At 46.6% G+C, this 18,925-nt stretch overlaps 2 protein-coding genes across 4 annotated transcripts in view; both read left to right on the forward strand.

The window, feature by feature from the left end:
- Nucleotides 1–10,882, forward strand: part of LOC130578357 (protein phosphatase 1 regulatory subunit 12B-like) — a 79,311-nt gene extending 68,429 nt beyond the window's left edge. For all 3 annotated transcript variants that reach the window (XM_057374379.1, XM_057374380.1, XM_057374381.1), the window contains 2 exons: nt 9,632–9,722; nt 10,685–10,882. In XM_057374379.1, the coding sequence (XP_057230362.1) occupies nt 9,632–9,722; nt 10,685–10,867 (274 nt within the window). In that variant the 3' untranslated portion in view covers nt 10,868–10,882. The remainder of the gene's footprint in view (nt 1–9,631; nt 9,723–10,684) is intronic.
- A 690-nt stretch (nt 10,883–11,572) lies between these two features.
- Nucleotides 11,573–18,925, forward strand: part of LOC130578358 (protein phosphatase 1 regulatory subunit 12B-like) — a 50,516-nt gene continuing 43,163 nt past the window's right edge. The window contains exons 1-3 of the mRNA XM_057374383.1: nt 11,573–11,752; nt 12,280–12,392; nt 13,667–13,711. Coding sequence (XP_057230366.1) covers nt 11,740–11,752; nt 12,280–12,392; nt 13,667–13,711 — 171 coding nt within the window. The 5' untranslated portion in view covers nt 11,573–11,739. The remainder of the gene's footprint in view (nt 11,753–12,279; nt 12,393–13,666; nt 13,712–18,925) is intronic.

Below are 18,925 nucleotides of genomic sequence, written 5' to 3' on the forward strand. Positions count from 1 at the left end.
TTTTGTGGCCAGTTTAAAAGGACTCTTGGATTTGAAATCTCTCCTGGTTTGGCAAGAGGTTTTTAATTTAATTTTAATTTTCATCCCCACACACACCCCCTCACTGTGTTTATACAACTGAATTCTGCCATTGTTTGGTTTTTTCCTTTTCCTGAGGAAGGTTCTAGCAGGGTGGTTCCAGCACTTGCCGTCAAGCATACTCTTACAGRCAGGAAACTAATCTCTCACCTCCTTACTTTTTAGTTTATTCTGACCATAACTGTCCTATCCCTGGAAGTGTCCAAGGCCAGGTTGGACCAGGCTTGGAGCCCTGGGATARTGGAAGCTGTCTCTGCCCATGGTGGGGGATAGAATGAGAYAAGCTTTAAAGTCCCTTCCACCCAAAMCATTCCATGATAAATCCAGAGCAGGAGTGAGGTGGACTTGTTTTCTGGGCAGCTTTGGGGCTGGTGTCTCTACTTAGTACATGCTTTCTTGCCTTCTAAAGTTTCTCCTTGAATTTTTTTCAGCTGAAGGAAGTTCAGACATGCCAGGTAAATGTGTTTGGCAAACACTTCTGTTTCCTGCTTCATTCCCTAGAGGATTTTATTTTTTCATTCTAAGGATCCAGCTGCTAATTATGGTAGTATAGATTATTAAAATATTAATAACTGAATCCTCCTCCACCAGTACTGTTAGATGAACAATTTTTGGCAAGTCCTTTTACCTTGTGATTCTTGTGCTGTGGGCATTCCAAGTGTGTGTTCTGTAGGATGAGCATGGATGTGTCACCTGCTGTGTCTGTTCACCCTTACGATCTGACAAAGAGAATAAAAGCCCCTGATCTCTGTGCATCTCTATGAGATTTGTGTTCAAGGGGYATTTAAATGTCACTTGAGAGGAACTGGTAGAAAAAGCTGTGAGCATTAGCTTGCTGSCACCTTTTTTTTAAAAGCATTTGACTCTATAATCCTTATCTCTGACTGATGTAAAGCTGAGTGGTCTTAATCTCCTGGGAGAGGTCCCTGGGAAAGCAGAGCAGTGGGATGCTCATGCACGGAGCTGGTACAGGGCAAGGGAAAGATTCCTGTCCACACTACACAGTGGACAACAAGAAGTTAAGAGGTTTCTCTCTCTTGTGAAGAACTGAACGATCATCTGGCACCTGCTGTGACAGCATTTCTCTGCCACTGCCTCTGCAGTTAATYGCTTTCAGATAAAGTTGTCCCTTTTTTCAAAGGCTGCTGGTGCAGATGACGTGGGAGGGCAGGAATTCTGCTGGCCATAGGATTGTCCATGTTGGGAAGAGGAGAGATTGCTCCTGCTGGATCAGAAATCAGGCTGCGTTTTTATTTGGAGTAAGGTCGAGGTGTGGGCTGGGGTCAATGCAGTTTCCTGTAAGGGCAGCAAGCAGGTGTGTGCTGCRTGCTCAGCTGCCAGGGCTTTATCCACCCAGGGCAAGGGGGTGGRTATTTTGGCATTTGCTTTGGGTGGGGGAGCCCAGGCTGTAGGTTGGCCTGCTAACAAAAGCAGGAATCCATGCAGGATCCTTCAGGAATGGTCAAGGGAAGGAAGCAGGGACCACTTGAGCTAAGCATTGTAAAAGAAGCGCAGCTCGGCAGCGTGGAGCGAGCAGAAGGTAAAACTGCGTTTCCCCAGCTCCGTCCATGGCGARTTTGTGTGCAGTTCCTCTTGGTTTTCTAATGGGAGCCACTGCCTTGCTGCACGCGCCTCACCCTCGGTCTAACCCAGTCATGGCCCCTGCTGGCTCCGGTGCCATCCCAGGGCCACTGCCTGCATGGTCAGGGGCTGAGCTTTACTAACTGGGACGTGTTCGGCTGCTTCTCTGTGTCCAGAAAGGCCATAAAGCTGAGGACATACCTGAAGCATTTGTAGAGATCCTGTGTGTCACTAGAGCTGACAGCTAATTCAGCACTAAATCTGCTACTCTGTTAAATTCTGTGCTCCACAGTATTGATCTGGGGATGTGACAGGTGRAGGAGCCAAGGAAGCCAGGTAACCTCCCTGGGATTTGTATTAGAAAAGTTTTTGAGCAGACTTAATTAATCTTCTGTCCTGAGAAAAGTGGACCCTGGAAATTGAACCAAAGCCACAGGCTAAGAAATTGCAGTGTGAGCTCAGTAGGAAATGGAAATTTTTGATCCATTATTAATGTTCAGTGATATTTTGTGTAATTCATCTGGGGCTGATCTGTGATCCTTGGAGCTGCTCAGGCGTCTCCTGCTCCCACGAGGTGGCAGTGGAAGGCTGCTGGGATTCACTGGCAGGCGAACATCGCTCCTCTGGCTTACTTGGTTCAGTAGCTGAACCTTCTTCATCACCATCAAGTTTTGATTTTATTTTTCAGTTGCAAAAGACAATTTCCCAAATACTCAGGTTTTTGCCAAGGTAATTTTTTTTCCCCAGGGATTTTCTGCCCTGGAAAATTTCCTGTTTCAGACTGCATAAACCAGCTCTTGGGAAAGCTGTAACAGGTCTGCTCGAGATTGTTTAAAATGTCAAATTGTGCTGGTTCATTGAAAATGAGAGGGATGCTGAGAGAGGCAGGACGTTTGTTTCCTCATCAGTGGCAGCAGGTGGAGCTCCATCCTGCTCCAGTTCCTGCAGCAGATTTTTAATGCAAGGATTTTTAATGCATCTCTCTTCCTGACAACTGCAGACAGGGCACATTGTTCCCTGTCACAATGACAACTCACTCAGTGCTGTGTATTGACAGCKGCAGTCCTGTGCTGAGCACAAACAATTCCAAAATATTCCATCCTGGTGAGCTTTGTGCTTGTGACGGTCACAGCTGGCACATGCAGTGTCTTCGGGAGAGGTCAGGCTGTCAGTTCAGGTGGTGGTAGCTCTGAACTCTGAAGCCTCTGCTTTGGGGTTGTAGCATTCCTTGCTTTTCTCTTACAGAAAGAATTCCTGGATTTTTGGGTTTTTTTAAACAAGTACATGTTCTCTTCTGGCAGAAGTTTAAAGGTCTGAGTTCACAGCAACAGTTGAGGCAGCCAGTTTAGGGAATGTGATCACTGTGATGTTTGTTGCCTTTTTACTCTTCATCATAATGCTGAGTGACATTAATTAATGYGAAGGGATTACATAGGTCATTAAAAGCTTCTCATCTATGTGCTGACTCCCCCAGTCCCAAACTTTGTGAGCTCTCAGRAGTACCAGAGTTGTATTTTATTCGTCTGGCAGAGGGATTTCAGGGCTGTGTTCCCAGCTGGATCTGCAACCCGAGCACTCCTCACCTCTTGCTGGAGCAGTCCAGGCTGCCGAGGAGGCACGAGGAGCTGCCATGGGGACAYGCTGGGGACACAGCACAGAAGGAGCMGCTCTGGACACTCACAGAGCTGAACATGGAACCATGGAATGGTTTGGTTTGGGAGGTTCAGCAGGATCTTAAAGCTTATCTCATCCCACCCCTGCCATGGGCAGGGACACCTTCCGCCMGACCAGGTGGCTCCAAGCCCTGTCCAACCTGGCCTTGAACACTTCCAGGTATGGGGCATGGGAAAGGACAGGCAAAATCACCGAGAACTCCATGATGGGAAGTGTTCCTGTAGCCTCAGCTGTCATACATGTAACCTCACCCATTGTAAAGGTCCTGTGGAAACAGGAGTTGTGCAGGGATAAAGGGTGCTGGTTGTTTTGATTAACAAGTGACAAAGATCACAAGTCTCCTAATCTCTGGGMTCAGCACCTGAACATGTAGAGCAAAGTAGAGCTGTGGGAAATAAAGAAGTTAATCTGCTGCTAGTGAACCTGCTAATCATCCTGTAACCAAAGGGCTGAAATTCAGACACTGAAACTCGCATGAGCTGAGAATTTACAGTCCAGATTGAAACACAAAAGCAGCTCCCAGCAGCAAAAGCCTGAAAATGGRGGATTCTCAGCCAAGCCTTTTTGARCCAGCTGTGAAATACTTTAGGGCTATGATCTYGTTATCCCTCTGTCCTCAGCTTATTAAATAACTCTGCATTGTCAGGCTGTCGCCCCTCTCATTCCCAGCTCCAACATTCACAGTCTGATGTGTTATCCTTCTCTCCTGCCTGTTGAAGGGTCTCTGAGAGCACATTCAGCTTCTGGCAGTTTCTCTGATGACTATTTCCAGTTGCAGTGGGCTCGTGGACAGAACATGTCAGCACAGGGATAAATTCAGGGACAAACCGAAACCTGTTATTTGGATAAGRGAGCGGGAAAGTTTCTTTTTCTGACTGTTTGCAGGTAGTTGCCAATGATTGACTTGCTGCTGGGGACATAGTTCATTATCTGACTTAAGGAATTGTATTTTGGGAACTGCTGTCAGCATTGTTGCCCGCAAAACTTGCACTTGCTTCTCCTCCCTCCTCCAGCTCATGGATAGTTATTTGCTAATGGCAGCTCTCCAGTTTGTAGGAATGCATTGCTGGGATGCTGTACTTTTCCAGTTGTTTCCAGGGGAACASTATCTGTACTTGAGGCTTTTGCTGAGCTTTTTCTTTTCTTATCTTCCTTTTTCAGAGTGYGYRTGAGTTTTTAATATACATACRTGTGTGTATATAAATATACATATATGTGCTGTGCATGCCTGAGAAATAGACATAAGTGTGACAAAGACTTCTTAAATCACTGTAGAGTTTGGAACAGGAATACTGTATTCTTCTTGAGAAGTTGCAAACATTTGAGAGTCTGAATAGCCACATGACTTTCCATGTGCTGAACACACCTTGTGCACAGGGAGCCAAACCTGTGTCTAGCTTCCCTTACCTGTGTTACCTKGATCTGAAGGAGCCAAAATCTGTCCTGGCTTCCAAGGAAACTGGCCCTGTTGATTCTGATCTAGTGTGTGTAGTTCAGTCCTAAACTAGAAAGAGATGAGAGGATTTGGAGAGGGCCCAGGARGAGCTTTCCTCTAGAAGAGCCCCATCAAGCCCAGCCCCAGTTCACAACCAGCAGAGTCTCATTCCCAGAGACTGGGAATAACTCTTAATGATGGACCAGTWACTCTGTGCAACTCATGTTCTTACTGTGCTGGCTGTGGGACCTGGATTTATTGGAGAATGTTCTGACAGGGATGGAGGAAACCTGTCATGGCTCAATACAGCTTGTGTGGGGGTGTGTCTCAATTTTCAGTCCTGACGGCAGAATGAAATTCYTTGAACCCACTCTGAGAAGAGGACAGCTGTAGAACTTGGTGAATGTTTAGCTTCCAAGTTTGTTGGCAGGTTTTCATAGAATGCCAGAAGGTTTGGGTTGGAAGGGAACTTAAGTTCATSTAATTCCAGCTGCTACCATGGGCAGGAGCTCCTTCCACTAGACCAGGTGGCTTGSAGCCCCATCCAACCTGGCCTRGAGCACCACTAGGAATGGGGCAGCCCCAGCTGCTCTGCCACATGTTGGTGATGTAAAACTCCAAGTTTTGCACAATCTTGTTGTTCCCTCTGGGACTGGATGATGTTCTGCCAAACCACTCCATGATGGTGAATGGTGTTTGCCAAAACGCTTCAAGCTCTGAGTGTCTGAAAGAGTTCAGAACAGCAGGAAAGGAGACCAGTGTCATAAAAGGATTGTCAGAAGTCTGTGTGTTTCTTGGAGAAATTATTCTTTTGTTCTTGTTACCTGTGCACCAACCAACAGGGCATCTAACTCTTTTTTCTGCATCGTTCAGCCTTGATTTGGGAGGGATTTCTCCTCACAATATGTTCTTTTCTTTTCCTCCAGCCAGGATTTTCTGACATTTGTTCATGTATTCCTGGTGTATCAGCTCGTACATCCAGCCTTCCTGTTTCCGCAGGTTGAACCTCCCCTTCTGTTAGTATTGTTGCACCTCTGCTTCTGTTAGTATTGTTGCAGCTCCTTTTGCCTTGACATAGTGATGAGTAGTTGGGATCCATGTGTTTTGCACTGTCCTTGATGAAAGAGCTGACAGAGAAAAATAGGTGTTTTCTTGAAAATAAGCAGAATGAAGTGGGAGCCAGGTTCATCATTCAGTCTCTAGGTTTTTCCTAGCTAATACACAAACCAGAAGCCTGTAGCTCTCTCAAGGCAGCAGGACAYACTTGTCTCTGTGGGAGCTGTAAACCTCTGCAGTGGTTTTGCTGACTCTCACATACACATCTTGAACAATTTCYGTTCTTTTCCTTGCATTTACAGCCAAAACTCTGGTAAAAATCTGTTCTGCTTTATATGTGCCTTGAGCTTGGTGTGATGGCTGCTCTTCAAGTATTTCTCAGAGAAAGCTTATTGCAAGAAAATACAACACATAGGGCATTCCTTTRAAGATCTGCTTGGATCCTGACATATTTGCTTGAATTAATAGGATGACACAGGCACTGCACTTGAGCAAGCAGTGTTTTCCTTTAAAACATAATTAAAAACTCTGTAGATTGTTCAGAGGCTGCCTCTCACCCCATTTGGTGCCTGTGCCCTGCAGCCTGCTGTGCTCTGCGGTGTTTGTGCTTTGGAGAGCAGCATGKTGCTGTGCCTGTGCCATCCAGCCCAGCCCAGCCCTGAGTTGAATCCGGCTTGCCGTCTCCTTGCAGTGCATTTGTTCTCTCTCTCTCTTCCAGCCCATTTAGCACACTCAGGTCTCTCAAAATTCAGTTTGGAAGCAAAGCAACACATTGTAAAATCTGTCTTTTCCCTCCCTACGCCCTGAATTAAAAGGCAAAGCACAGGAGTTCCCAAGCAGGGTACAGCTGAGCTGCTGTGGGCGGTTCCAGGTACTGACAGCACAGCCCCTCCTTTGGCACCTGGAGCAGGCTGCAGCTGCCTCCTCGCAGGAACCAGCTCTGTCCCTGTGCTGTGGCTCTGCTGACTTGCCTCAGGAAATTTGGTTATCTCATGCTGTAAATGGCTTTGGGTGAGCTCCAGGACTTGATGAATTGTATAAATGGAAAGAACCCAAAAGCTGGCGATCGATAGCGGCTGCAGCCCAGGCTGAGCCACGCTGACCTGCAGGACGTGCTCGGCTCAAGATCAAGTCYCTGTTACAGACTGTACTCCCAAAATTGCTAATGATGCTGTAGCATATCTGTATTTTTATATAAATTCTGGGAGAGCAGAGGGAAAAAGCCTGGGAGGATGACGGAGTAAGAGACCTCAAAATGTTTCTTCTCTTGCCATACCCACTGCAAAGCTGTGGCTGAGCTGCACAGGGAATCCTGCAGCCTCCTGCAAACTGCCTGGGCTGCCCCTGCTGCAGATCCTCCCCACGCTTGGGGCTGACCTGGTCCCCATGGATTTGTCAAACCTTTCCAGAAGCTCATTTGAAAACCTGTTTTGTCCTCTCTGTACCTGTAGCTCCTACATACCTGYGTTCTCATTGCAGAGGAAATTCCACTGATTTAAATTCCACTGATTCAAAGCCATTGCAGTAAACTGCCTGCCTTTCTGAGCTACAAATTTACTTCGTTTATATATTTCAGGAATTTATATTTTTTTTACTACTGCTCTGAACTTCATTTGCAGTATATTTTGCAAATGCCTTCTTCCAGTGGGTGGCTTATTGCTTCTGGCTGCTGGGCAAACAGCAGTGATTCTGCTTGTGTCAAAAGCTGCAGAAAATGCTTATTGTTTCCTTAATGTGCCATTACCTGGACAGTGCACACACTGCAGCAGGGAGAGCAGGAGAGCTCCTGCTCTGCAAAATTAGGAGTTGCACAGCTTTCATGCATCAAACAGCAGCTTTTTTTTGTTCATGAAACAGCAGATTCTTGGGAGACAATCATCCCTCTGAAGTGTAGGCACTTGCCGTGTTGGCATATCCATCACAGCTCGTGTGTCTGTCTGGATAATCAATGGGAARAAATGAGCTCCTCTGCAGTGCATCCACATGGGCTGTGCTGGAGGCTGCTGGTGATAAATCACAGCCTGAGAATGCAGCTCCACGAGCCTTCGGCTGGGGACATCTYCACTGCAGGCAGCTCCCAGGACACYGTTCAGAGGATCATGGAATYTCCCAAGTGGGAAGGGATCTCAGGGATCACCCAGTCCAATCCCTGGATCTGCACAGACACCCCAACAATCCCACCCTGGGCCTGAGCGCATTGTCCAAATGCTCCTGGAGCTCTGGCAGCCTCGGGGCTGTGCCCATTCCCTGAGGAGCCTGGGCAGTTCCMRGCACCTTCTGGGGGAAGAGCCTTTCCCTGAGATCCAGCCTGACCCTGCCCTGGCTCTGGTACATGTCATTCCCTCAGGTCCTGTGCAGGGTCACAGAGAGCAGAGATTGAAACTGCCCCTCCAGGAGTTCCCAGTGCAGCATCCCTGGCACAGACTGTCAATCCTCTGCACTTTCATTCAGGGCATAATTTATCAGGTCAAATCCTTACACCAGTTTCAGCTGAGAAGACTCTCACATGAGCCCACAACCCCTGAGCAGCAGGGAGGTAACTGTCTGTACTCCCCACAAGCTGAGGAACCCTGTGAAGGGGATTCCACCCTGGAGGCCAGGCTGCATTTGCTGCACAGCTGAACCAGCGCTGAACACAAGTCCTGAGGCTGGATAAAACCCACCATAGCATCATTTTAGAATTAGACAGATTTCCTGGTTGTCTGTGTTTTCTCACAGTGCAGCAGTTTAGTGAACTTTCTAATAAATATCTTAATGTACTGGATGAAATAGAAATCCTCTTCAGCTCATTACCTATTCCATGAAGGTGGTCTACTAAAATCAGCAAAAGAGTCCAAGGACAAAGTAAACGTATTCACCTTCATCCCCACTTAACTCGCTGCCCTTTGAACACATCCAGACCTCTGGTACAGTGTTAACCTGGCAGTGATAGAACTGCAAGGAACATTYCAGCAGCCTCATCCCTGTACAGTGGGACCGTGTGAATAATCATTGCCTATTAACCAGGCTCTGAAGAGTCCRATTTAATTAACTGTTCATAAGACTGAAGCCTTTCCTCCAGCATGGAAATCATTTACTGCTGTGCATTCCTGACTCAAAGCACTGCCCAATTCCTCACCAGTTCTTCCCAGTGAATGCCAGGGCACAGGGCGCAGTTTATGTATTTTCACATGAACAATTCTTTTGAATTCTCCCAGCTTTGATGAAATTCACTCGTGCCCAGGTCTGTGTTTTAACTGTGGGGTTTTCGGTGTTAAGGAGCTCAGTTTACACAGAGTGTGAAGGTCATTTCTTTAATTCCATGGCTCTTTCCAAGGTGTGTGTCTCCGTGGTGCCTGCGGTTCAGCAGTTTCATGATGGGTTTCATATTGATGAAGGCAGCAGATTGCAGGAATATGATCGTGACTATAATGACAGGAAGGAGGGTCTGAGGAATGCACCAGCGCAGGATTTCTGTTCTGAGATCTTTGTCTGAATGAGGGGGGTTTGTGGGGAGTGGAGGGTTTTTTCTAATGATGCAATGACTTGGAATGGAGCAAATAATGTAGAGAATAGGTGCACCTTTTAACAGAACATGTCCAACACTGAAGGGTTTGTTTAGAGGCTCTGGGGAGAAGGTGCTGTGARCAAGTGTGTATTGTGTGCTCATGGGGAAGTTGTCCCAAAGCAACAGCAATAGCAGATRGAGCTAAAATTAATTTTTGTCCATGAGAAAGAACATAATAGCTCAGGAGTCTGCAGTCAGGAAGGCAGTTCRTCTGCTTGTACTTTAACCTCTTCTGCACCTTTGGTTTGTTTTTTTTTCAGGTCATATCTGACTCCAGTGCGGGATGAGGAAGCAGAGTCACTGAGGAAGGCACGATCCAGACAGGCCCGGCAGACTCGCAGGTCCACCCAGGTAGAGAATGGAAATGCTCACATTTGTGGGTAGTCTGAATAAAGCYGATGGACTGGTTGCCCAGAGAAGAAGGGGCTGCCCCATCCCTGGAAGTATCCAAGGCCAGGTTGGATGGGGCGTGGAGGAACCTGGCGTAGTGGAAGGTGTCCCTGTCCATGGCAGGRAGTGGAATGAGATGAGCTTTAAGGTCCATTCCAACCCAAACCATTCCATAATTCTGTAAAGAGGCAGGCTTTTCTTCTACYCTTACATGATTTCTTAGGACAAAGGACTAGTCTGTACTTACACTGTTTTGAAGAGGCTCTGGCAAAATTTCCTGCGAAAAGATTTTACAAAACCCTCCCCCAGACATACATGAGTTAGATTTCCACTGTACCTGCCTCTGAATTTGTAGTGTGATCACATATTTGGGTTGCTTCGAGTCAGTGATTATGTCAGGAGGCTGAAAAATACAGTAAAGGCAACAGAATTCTTCCCTTTCTCTTACCATGGGGATGAAACATGAGCCTGACCAGATGTGAGTCTGTGGCATTTTAAACTGACCTGGAAGGCTGAAAATGTAATTTCAGGCTGGAGAAGTTTCCAGGGAGACCTCAGAGCCCGTCCAGAGCCTAAAGGGGCTCTAGAAAAGCTGGAGAGGGGCTGGGGACAAGRGATGGAGGGACAGGACACAGGGAATGGCTTCCCACTTCCAGAGGACAGGGTTGGATGGGATATTGGGAAGGAATTGTTCCCTTGGAGGGTGGGGAGGCCCTGGCASAGGGTGCACAGAGAAGMTGTGGCTGCCCCTGGATCCCTGGAAGTGTCCAAGGCCAATTTGAATGGGGCTTGGAGCAGCCTGGGACAGTGGAAGGTGTCCCTGCCAGTGGTGGAATGAGATGAGCTTTAGGATCCCTTCAAATCCAAACCAGTGTGGGATTCAGTGATTCTGTGCATCAATGCAGCCRTGTGTTCCCATGCAGGGGGTGACCCTGACAGACCTGCAGGAGGCCGAGCGCACGTTCAGCCGCTCGCGGGCCGAGCGCCAGGCGCAGGAGCAGCAGAGCGACAGAGCCGCCGGCACTGAGGACAGCAGTGACAGGCCCGAGAGCCGCACACACTGGGGCAGGAGCGCCGATGAGGAGGTGATCCTTCTGCCTCTATAGCCCTGGCCTGAGGGTTATTGAAACCAGTTAGGAGAGCTGATATCAGGAGAAAGTCTTTTTGGGGGTTGTCTTTTCATTCTGAGGGGGGCAGACTCGCTGGGAGGAGGCGCTGCTGGCTGAGGAGCAGCACTTCAGCACGAGGGATGTGGATCTGGAGGGGCCAGAGCTTAGCTGTGCCTTTGCTCTCCTTTGGGAATTTCACCTTTCTGTCTCTTGCCAGAAAATAAACTGGTGTAAATCCCAGAAAGTGGAATGAGAAGGCTAATGATAGAAATGTGGCCTGGATCCATCCTTGCTGTGCAGTCTGGGCAGAGGCTTTGTGTTCACATTTTTCCACAGATATTCCATGTATAATGGAAAGCTGGAGAGAGCATTTTCTCCCCCTGGCACCACCTCTGTTTTTTTCATTCTAAATCATCTATTTCTATTAGATAACTTGTTTGTTCCACCATCAGCTGTAGGGACAAAGGGATTGATCTCAGGTCTCCCAGTAATGGAGGGCGCTCTCACACTGTAGCTGTGCAATGATTCTGGCATTCATCCTTATTTGATAGAATGGACCTGATCTGGCAAGTGCAGGTGATCACTTCCAGCAGCAGTGAAGAAAACATTGCACTTTGAAAGATTACTGCATCCTCTGAAATCCAAAATCTCTACGTCCTTTTCACTGTACTATTTTTCTGTCATCACTCTGTTTCTAGACCGTCTATCGGCGATTGAGGGGCCCGGCACAGCCTGACAAGCCCACCACACCTGTGTCTCCTTCCACAGCAGCACCTCTGCTCTACACAAGTTCATACCTGACTCGAACAAATAAATACCTAGGCCTGGACTCTGTGAACCCAACAGATTTCAGAGGGGCAGCCACAGAGATGGAGAAAAATGGTACGTACCAGGAGAGTGAAGAACAGGCAAATCTCAAGGGATTTCGTGTGGTTCAGAACTTCAATGTGTGCAGATAGAGAGAACAAGTTTAYTTGTTACTCTGAGGGAAGTTGCTCCCTCACTACACAAATGTTACTTGTTTAAATGAAGTTAAACAAATTCCTTTTCTTGTAACAGAGGGATAAAGGGATATTTTCCATTTTGGATAAATAAATGAGACAGTGATCCTTGGAGAATTTAGATATTAGAGCTGGGGAAAGAGGTTCTCCTAGTACAGTTTGTCCTYAGAACAGGAGTAAGTCAGGATGGCTTGGAGAGCACTGTCAGCTGGGGTAACTTCCCTGGCTCTCGTGAGTGAAGGAGTGTGTAGTAGGACCCTGAGATTCCATTTCATTTGGTTTAATAACTCCTTTGTAATATAACACAAGTCAAGATGACCTTGATCAGCTTGAAAAGTACCCCAGAACCATAGCAAAAGCACAGATGTAAATCACTGAAACCAAAGCAGTCTTTCTTTGCTTGGCCAGAATGTGAAGATCAGGATTCAGACGACAGATCCCTGAACAAACAGTCGATCCGGGAGCGGCGACGGCCAAAAGAGAGACGGAGAGGCACCGGCATCATCTTCTCAACACAAGATGTAAGTTTGAGTTCCTTAGAAAGAGAAACTCCAGGGTGAATTTTCTTCCAAGCCCCAGGGTTTTTTTCCCAGTCAGTTGATTTCCCATTAGCCCTTCCCTCTGCAGCTCTGTTTCAGACTGGCACATCCAAAGGACTCACATCCCTGTTGCCCAGTATCAGACCAAGCAGCAGGCTCTGGGAGCCTGTTCCTGAGCCATGTCATGGGAGCCCTGCAGGATTGGGAAAGGGCCCACATGGGAGAGGGGAGATTCAAAGTCTTAATTCCTTTGGCAGGAGGTCACGAGTCACCTGAAGTATTTTCAAATTTCTTTGAGCCCAAATTTGTCTGCTCCTTAGGCCCGCTGAAAGGAAGACAATCGCAGGAAAACCTGTGTCTGGGTCCTCTCCCAAAACCAGGGAACACTCAGAGCAGAAGTGCAAAGGAGCTGTCTGTGTTGTGGTCATTTCTCTTAGTCCCGAATCAGAGGATTTCTTCAGTCTGAAGGAAGAAATCCAACCCTCCAAACTTTGGTTGGAGCTTCAGCGAGGAAAGTACATCACCTTTGTCAGAAGAGAATAAGAATTACAAAATTATGGTTAACAATTTGAGTCCAGAGTGAGCTGGGATGCCGTGGTAGTTCACATTTGCTCCATGAAATCCTGGAGCTATTACAAAGGGCAGTGTCTTAGAGAGGCTGTGCAAGTGCAGGATACCTAGGGTGATGAGTCTTTCCACCTGGAGTCTRACTGAAGTGAAGATATTTTTGGAAGTCAATATTATGTCAGTGTTTCAGATGKGCAGTTTTTCCAAGATTGTTCCCTTAGTGCATTAGGGAGCTCCTGCTCCTCCCAACTCCTCAGAAGCATTGGAATGGCAGGAGCCATCTCAAGAGAGTCATTCTGTCCTCAGTTCCRAGATCTTCTAAATGGCCATTAGGTCACCAAACCTGATCTGATAATCAGCCAAGAGCATCTGGATAGGCATTTCTTGTGACAGAATTTTTCTTAACTTTAGCATCAAATAATTTGTTCGCTGAAAGGATGGTCAGGGACTGGCACAGACTGCCCAGAGCAGTGGTGGAGTCACCATTCCTGGAAGAGTTCAGAACACACATAGACATGACACTTCGTGATGTGGTTGAGTTGACATGGTGTGTTTGGTCTAAGTTTGATCTTGGAGGTMTTTTCCAACCTTAATGATCTGTGATTCTATAAACCATACATTATCTTCTTGTGATAAAGTTCTCTTGTCTCCAAAGCTTGCCTAATTATACTGTTTTCCTTTCTTCCTAGGATGATGATGAAGTTGATGGAAACGACGAAGTGAAGGAAACTCGGGTGAGACCTCGTGTCTGAGTCCTTGGTGTGTCACTCTGGAGTGTTGGTGGTGTTGGTGGCACAGTGTTCTGTGGCTCTTACTCCTGTCTGTAGGAGAGGTTCACCCTCTGCTCTGGACTGTCAGGGAGGTCGTTCCAAGTAGCAAATTCCTTACTGATTTCAGAAAGATAAGGTCTATCTGCAGAGWGGCCTGAGTTCAGAGCTGCGCAGGAGTTGTGGAGCCTGGAGGGAGTGCAGCGGTGGAGCTGCAGTGCCAGGGCAGTGGCATCTCAGGTTTCCTGGGCAAGGTGTGACCATGGATCTCAGAATGGCCCTGACACTGTTGTTCTGGACAGTACAWTTTGTATCTCTGCCATCTGCTCTCCTGCCTCCTCGTGGATTTGTTTTCTTGCTGGAAATGGTCTTCACAAGTAGTACATCAGTGATTGTTACGTGTTCCTATGTTCTGCAATAGCCTCATCCTTCAAGGCCCATTCTTTGCTTTTATAATAATTACTGAGTCCTTCCMAATTGCCTTGGTTTCCTTTGGTTTTTTCTTTGTCTGAAACACAYTTGAGCCTGACAACATGACTGACTCTGACAATGTCAAAGCTAAATACATTTCCAAGCTATCAAAGCAGTGTGGAAGAACTGGGAGAAACAGCACATGTAAAGTTGCATAGGAGTCAGCCTGCTTGTGGGGTGTTTYGTTTTTGCTGGAAAACGTTGAACTTGGGGTCATCTTTCCCTGTACTTTGCAATGCAGCAGAGTGATTGAAGTATCACTTAGTTGGCATTAACTGGTTCTTTGCTGAAAATTGGTAATAACACTCTTCAGACTCTATTTTTGTTTTCCTTCTTGCAATATTCAGTCAGAATGCGGCAAAGTCACAGCGAGCCTTGCTGGGACCAGAGACTCACGTGGTGCTGGATGGCTTTTAGCATGTGCTTATCTTTCCATGCCAGCCGTTGCTTTCCCAGTGCTTACTTTGCACTTTACTCCACTTGAAATGTGAGATATTCCTACTCACAGAAGCATCACCTGCTTCGAGGAGCGCAGCTCTTCCCACAGGAGTTTCTGCTCATCACAGTGCAGAGCTTCCTGAAATCCTCACTGAACCTTGCAGGAATGATTCGGCCATTTATCGTCATTATAATTGTTTTGACATTTCTGCTGCCTCACAGTAAGACTGGAGGAGGGGAGTTTTGTAATGTGTAAAAAGTAATCATCATAATAGGGACACCTTGTTTCYAGCAGGCATGTTTGGGACTTGCTGGGAATGTCTTGTTCTTCTGGAAAGTTGTCCCAGATTACCTAAATTAAGACAAAAGAGTAGCTGAGGCTGCAGGTTTGGAGGCTTCCTGGAGTCTAGTCCTAAAATTGCTGAAGATTTAATTGAGCACAGTCCTCACTGCTCATGTAAATGATAAGCTGCACTTCAGGAGAACTCCGCTGYCCAAAAATTCAAGGTCACCCAATCTCTTGCAATTAATGATGCTGGTTTTCCCCAAATTAACAACTAGGATTTCTTTGGTCTTAYACTTCACATTATTTCCTTGTGGGATCCATCTAACAGCAGAGCAACTTCTCTTCAGTTCCATCACCCCTTTTGGGCAGGGGCTTTGGGGCACCAATACCCAAGTGATTTCTTCTGCACCCCATGTACCTCAGACCTKGGGTTAGACTCTGTTCCCACTCTGCTGGAGCTGTTTTTCCCATTTTCCCAGTCCTCTTGTTTTTATCCAGTTCCCAGTTTATTTTCTTCGCTGCATGCCTCCAGCATCATGTCACTTGGTCAGTCTTCCCTGGTTTATTTGAGATCCAAATCAGAGATTTCTTCCTAACTGGCCATCACTTTGGCAGGAATTGTGGAACAGCTCTCTGTTTTCAGTTCTAGTGCCAATAAAAAGGTACAGTTAATCATCATTAATGCATCAACAACTATAATTCTAAAACGGCAGGTGCCAAATGTCACCAGGTTGTGAACTTGAGCAGACTGGAGTGTCCCACTTTAGTTGCAGAACCCCAAAGACTTTGATTTTATGGGAACAGTTACATTTTTCCTCCAGTGTTTATGTCTTGGCTGATATCAGGATGATTTTCATGGAAGCCAAAAAAAGGCCTTACTTGAAATCCCTCCTCCAAGCTCTGCAGTGCTGGATACTAGTACAGGAAAGGTAAAGGCAGTTTTTGGGAAAAAAAAAAGGAACAAATACATGTTGTTCTAATTCTCAGAAGTGGATGAATTGTTTTGGCTGAGCTCATGAGCACCAGCGTGGGAAAGCAGCCCAGACACTTTGGCTGAGCTTTAGGCAACTGAGAGGTCTCGTAATGGGATGTGTTGGGATCCTCCRTGTGTTCTGCTCCCACCCCGCCTCCCTTTCTGGGATACAGACTGCCTGGATGCGCTGTGGAAAGTTGGAAGAGCAGACAGAGTTTTATTGTGGAATAAATGTTCAAGGGTACAAGGACTTCAGTTGGAAAAAGCCTCTGGGGAAGCAGCTTTAGGAGAGGTTTTTTGCGTGATTCTGGTGGGAAGAAGCTGCAAAGGAAAGAGGTTTTTTATGATCTGGGGAGACCTGAGCTCAAAGCAGAGGTGGGGGAAAAGCTTGCCCACAGTCTTGTCTCTGTTTCTCAGAAAATAAAGATTGAGAGAGTCTGAAAGCTTGTGTTAGACCCAGACTGAACCAGGGGGAGGCTGGAGTTGGGAAATGTTCCCTGTTCCCTCAAGCCAGTGACTGCCAAATACCCGTGGGAATGCCAGTCCTGGTGAGGCTTGTGAGGATGAATGCAAGAGTCAGTGCAGGTGGCCATCAGTGGCCTCGTCTGGGATGCAGCATTTGGAGGATGTTGATGAAGACTAAAGAGAGTGGTCCAGTGTTCCATTTCAGAGCAGGTTTTCCTTTTCCCTGGCTCTGCTGGCTTTGCTTTGACCCTGACTTTAAATGATAGAATCTGTTACAGACTGGTTTGGGTTGGAAGGGAGCTTAAAAGCCTTCCAGTTCCACCCCCTGCCATGGGCCACCTTTCCCTAGCCCAGGTTGCTCCAAGCCCAATTCAACCTGGCCTTGAATATTTCCAGGGATGGGGCAGCCAAAGCTTCCCTGGACAACTTCTGCCATTGCTATTGCACAGCAGGAACAACTGGGAGCAAATTTAGAAGGAGAGTGTATTTTTAATGACAGAGCATAGAGACCAAGTAGACAATGTTCACAATCATTTAAAGGATTGTTTCTCCTTGCAGTTCTCTGCTGGAGCATTACAAATGTGCCTCGCTCATGGGAGAGTTTGTCAGAGGAAAACTTTAAATTCAGAGGAAGACACTGATTGTTGTGTTGGTAAAATAACAATTTCTGGATAGTAAAAGTATCAAAGAAAATGTCTTTTGTCATGAACTGCCCCCAGGATTGTCTGTATAGCCCAGTATAAACCCCAGACGCACTAATGGAATTAAGTTTTATGGAGGAATAGCACTGAAACGTTTGATTGTGAATTACGATTGCAGTAAGTGGATTAAATGGGCATCATTCCTGTCTCCCTGCACTTTGATTTATGGAACGAACAAGGCTCACTCTGTTTTGTAAATAAGTGTTCTGCCTGCCTGTACTGTTACCATGAAATCACCAGATGCAAGTGAGTACCAATATAAACTAAATTCTGTCTTAGAAGGGCTCAATTTCTAAGTTTAATTCCACAAGTTCTAAGGGAAGACCAGTGAACTGGAAAATTCCTTATGCAAACTGAATGTCTTAATGTTATTGCTGATTCAGAGCTATRACCTGGGAGTCCTGATTTTGGTGTRTCCTATTTTTCACCTACACTTTTGCTTTTAGTGCCATTTTGTGCTTCCACAGGGGCTTCAGTTCAGCTTTTGTCATTGTGCTGTTTGCCTTTCCGTAAAAGATGGATGTGATGAATAACTAGAAGATCAGGAATAGCTTTTGCTAAGTGTTTTGTGAATGGCCTGTTGTAGCCAGACTGGGTATACTGGGAGCCCTGGGAGCCCCCARTTGTTGCTGCCCCTTTTCCCAGTGTCGTGCTGGCCAACCCTGTGCTTGTGGACTGTGTTTGAAGCCAAGGAAGGCTCCGAGTCCTCCACTTTCAGGACTCAGATTGCCTAATATGGTAAGGTATGTCTGCAAGAGCCGAGCTGTTTTGCCGAGATACAAGGGAAAGTTGACCAGTAAAAGGAACAAAATAGGTGAACTTCTGGCCAGCTGATAAGAAACTGAAATCCTTAAACCCAGACAGTGCTATATGGTGGTGTTCATCCTATGCCTCATTGCTGCTGGCCCAGGGTCCCTTCTGGGGATTAAGGATATGAGTATTTTCCCCTGGTTTTACCCTTGAATGTTTACTTCTAGCAGAGATGTGGTGTGACGTGGGAGGGAAACCATCTGGCCCCTGTCCAAGGGCACGTAGGTGGCACTATGCGTCACTTGCATCGTGTAGTTAAATTAGAGAGCATTTAATTCTGTGTAACATAAGGCTGGGAGAGATTGGTTCTGGTTAGTTCTGTTTATAAACAAAATTGCTCTAATGGGCTGTGTATGCTGCAAGGAATGATCTTCAATATGTATAGCAATATGAAATAGCAGCAAAGTGCTGCAGGAAGGAGCACAAGCTGAGGCTTTGCCATAGAGCTTGAATATGGTGAAGAACATCCTCATCATGTTCYGAGTGCCCTGGATTCTCTGGGAGGTGGAGGGGGCAGACAGCACAGAAATTAAAATTTGTTCTGCAGATGTTTCTACAAAAATGGTTCACACCTGCACAGAAGATTTGACTTGTGAGCTCTCCAGCCCAATGTGCTTGGGTTGGTTTTTCTTAACCTCAGTATGAGGAGAAGGGCATCAGCCTGCTCTCCCTGTTGGTGCAGCACTTCACTCCTCAGCCTGGCTCTGAGYTCCTGTTTACAGCTCTGGGAAAACATTGTTTGTGCCTAAAGCCAAGTGATCCAAGTGGGTTATGTGACTACAGGGTTACAGCTAAATGCCTTCAGGTGAATTCCWCTAATTCACCAAGTTGCTGAATTAGGGAGGTGTAATGTGATGGGGATGGGGATGAGTAACACAAAACCAGCTAAAATCCRATCTGTGAGTCCCAGGAAGATGAAGTAAAACAGCAGGTCCTCCAGGAATGGTTTCCAAGGTCACAGACTCATAACTATTTAGGGTAACTTTATGCTTTAGCATCTTGTTTAGTAGATTGCTGTCGGACTTGCGGTGCAGTCC

This window comes from Malurus melanocephalus, unplaced genomic scaffold (assembly GCF_030028575.1).
Source record: "Malurus melanocephalus ecotype Western Australia unplaced genomic scaffold, MMel_1.1 scaffold_224, whole genome shotgun sequence".
NCBI classification, from domain to species: Eukaryota; Metazoa; Chordata; class Aves; order Passeriformes; family Maluridae; genus Malurus; species Malurus melanocephalus.